At 48.6% G+C, this 2,500-nt stretch overlaps 1 protein-coding gene across 1 annotated transcript in view; it reads left to right on the top strand.

The window, feature by feature from the left end:
- The first annotated feature begins 801 nt into the window (after positions 1 to 801).
- cdc27 (cell division cycle 27) overlaps positions 802 to 2,500 on the top strand; it is a 3,683-nt gene continuing 1,984 nt past the window's right edge. The window contains exons 1-2 of the mRNA XM_068601957.1: positions 802 to 943; positions 2,406 to 2,481. Of these exons, the coding sequence (XP_068458058.1) occupies positions 917 to 943; positions 2,406 to 2,481 (103 nt within the window). The 5' untranslated portion in view covers positions 802 to 916. The remainder of the gene's footprint in view (positions 944 to 2,405; positions 2,482 to 2,500) is intronic.

The following is a 2,500-nucleotide window of genomic DNA, read 5'->3' as shown; positions in this document are numbered from 1 at the left end:
ATCAAGTTCATAGCATAAATATTCTAGGACGAGTTTGGAGAACTAGAAACGATAAAAAGGCGAAAAATTACAAATTTGCCCAAAAATCCCAAATTGGCCGAATTACTGTAGCGCCATATGTTTAAATCACACAAAAGATGTATTGCATGTTGTGGGATGCCATGTGCACATACACAACACATTATGAGACATTAGTCCAAATAGTCTCAGTGTTGAGTACTGACAAACAAGAGACAACGTTGTCTAAACGCAATGAGATATCAAAAAGCTGTCAATCTATTCAGGATGAGATGGCTCAATCCTGATGCACAGCAAGTTATCGCCGCAGACCCCTGACGGCCTTTGCGCGGGCGCAGGGAGAGGCCGCGGGGAGCAGCACCAGCACCCCCAGGTGCAGCAGCACTTACAGCTGTGGCTGGTTTATGATTAAATACAATTGTAAATGTATAAAATAGTAAAAATCATCATTTCACGCACCAGATCACATGACCCTCTGTGGAACACAACATTACATCATTCCCACATTGAAACAAGGTATACCATTAAATTGAGTGATTCAATATGTTGGTAGTGAGGACAGATGGACATCGGATTAGTTCCACAGCCGCTAAACAGGATGTTTCAAGAGGAGGCTCATTTACAGCTTCGGCTCTTTCCGTATGTCAGTCGTTCTTCTCCGCCTCGGCCTTCTCCCCTTCTCGGGAATAATCGGCTATGTTCGGCTGTGTTCGGCTGTTCGCTTCGGTCTTCTCCCCCTCCTCGGGAATCATCGTCTGTGTTCGGCTAGATTCGGCTGTTAACGGTCGGTGTGTTCAAATCTTCGGCCGCAGCTCCTCCTGGAGAGCGAAGTGAAGAAAGAGCCGAGAGGAAAGAGGGAAACAGACGCCCGGAGCAGAAGACAGAGTCCCGAAGCGGAATGACGGTGCTGCAGGAACCCGTCCAGGTAAACACACGCCTGCAGCTCGTTGTCACAAGCCGGAAAGGGGAGAGGGAGCCCCGGCCTCACTGCGGCTCCAGTCCGTGGTCTGAGAGCTGCTACCCAGCCACAGGCCCCGCTGCAGCCCGGGGGCTGTATCGGTGTTATTGGTGTGAAACACCTCAGTAGACCAGGACCCTGGTCCTTGATAGTCCCGGACCCTGGTCTTCTGTAAACCCGGACCCTGGTCTTCTGTTGGGGGCCTGTAGGTTCGGGTTTTTGGTTGCTAACATAAGCTCAGGTCGTTCCAGACCCCGTTTAGAAAGAGTCCACTTAAAGGGTTCCGGCGGTTTAGGGAACACAATACAAGGAGAGGAATGTTCTTGTGAGCTTTACTTCTTCACTTGGTCCCGTTGGTCACCTCGGCTGTGGTTTAATGTGATCTTATATTATATACTTCATATCTGTCTTCTGGCTGAGCTCAACATGCAGCTCATTCAGATATTTCAGTTAATATTCCACCAGAACCAGACCCGTTTGGTTTCATGTGTGTGAGCCAAACCACGAGTGGGTCACAGTGGTTGGTTTCAGGTCGTTATGGAGGTATTATAAGAGTTATTATCAGAGTTATTGGTTCTGCTGACTGGCAGCTGATATGCTAACAGTAGCATATCAGCTGCTAAGTAACCCCGAGGCTAACGTTTAGCTAGCCAACCCCAACGAACGTTAACTAATGAGAATGAACCTGATCTGAGGGGTCAAGGGTCAGGGACCTAAAGTCCACCAAGGAACTGCTGCACGAGCACTTATCCTGTTTTAGTGGAACTAGTGTGAGTCTAAGGTTAGCCAACAGCTGATTAGCCTCTTGTAGCTAACAGCAGCTAGGTGTGTGTCTCTCTCTCTCTCTCTCTCTCTCTCTCTCTCTCTCTCTCTCTCTCTCTCTCTCTCTCTCTCTCTCTCTCTCAACAGAGTTATAACCTTCAGTCAAAGTAAAGTATGTTTTATTTGTGACGTCACCAGAATGAACTGTTGCCATGTAGTTTAATAAACGGGTTTCGATGGTCAATAGAAATTCAGATGATGAATTACCCATCAGTCACCTGGTCTGGTGACCCACATGGAGGTCTCATATGCTGTCCTTAGGGTGACAACATTGTGAAACATGGTATGGCTTCCACATGTCCAGCGCCTTGCCACCGAGGAGCTTTCTGACTCCCCTCATGGCTTCCAGCAGGGGTTTGGGTTTGACCGCCATCAACACATGGACTTTAAAACACACGTCAATGTGATGGTCGACCAACTGAAAGCTAGGGAATTGCTATGGGAGGAGTTCTCTGTGAAGGACCAATCACACTGAAGCAGAGCCTCGTTCTGTCGGGTTCACCCACCCAGAACCTTTGACCCACACCGAGCTTTAGTGGACCTGTTCTAGACGGATGGGTCATATCTGGTGTGTGTGTGTGTGTGTGTGTGTGTGTGTGTCTTCAAGGCTGCAGTGTGGCAGGCTCTGAACCACTACGCCTACCTGGATGCTGTCTTCCTGGCTGAGAGACTCTACGCTGAAGGTACCTGTCTGTCTCTTCA

This window comes from Clinocottus analis, unplaced genomic scaffold, assembly GCF_023055335.1.
Source record: "Clinocottus analis isolate CAN_PGR_092001 unplaced genomic scaffold, fCliAna1.0.p SCAF_56, whole genome shotgun sequence".
Taxonomy (NCBI): Eukaryota; Metazoa; Chordata; class Actinopteri; order Perciformes; family Cottidae; genus Clinocottus; species Clinocottus analis.
This window is presented reverse-complemented; position numbering and strand designations above follow the sequence as displayed.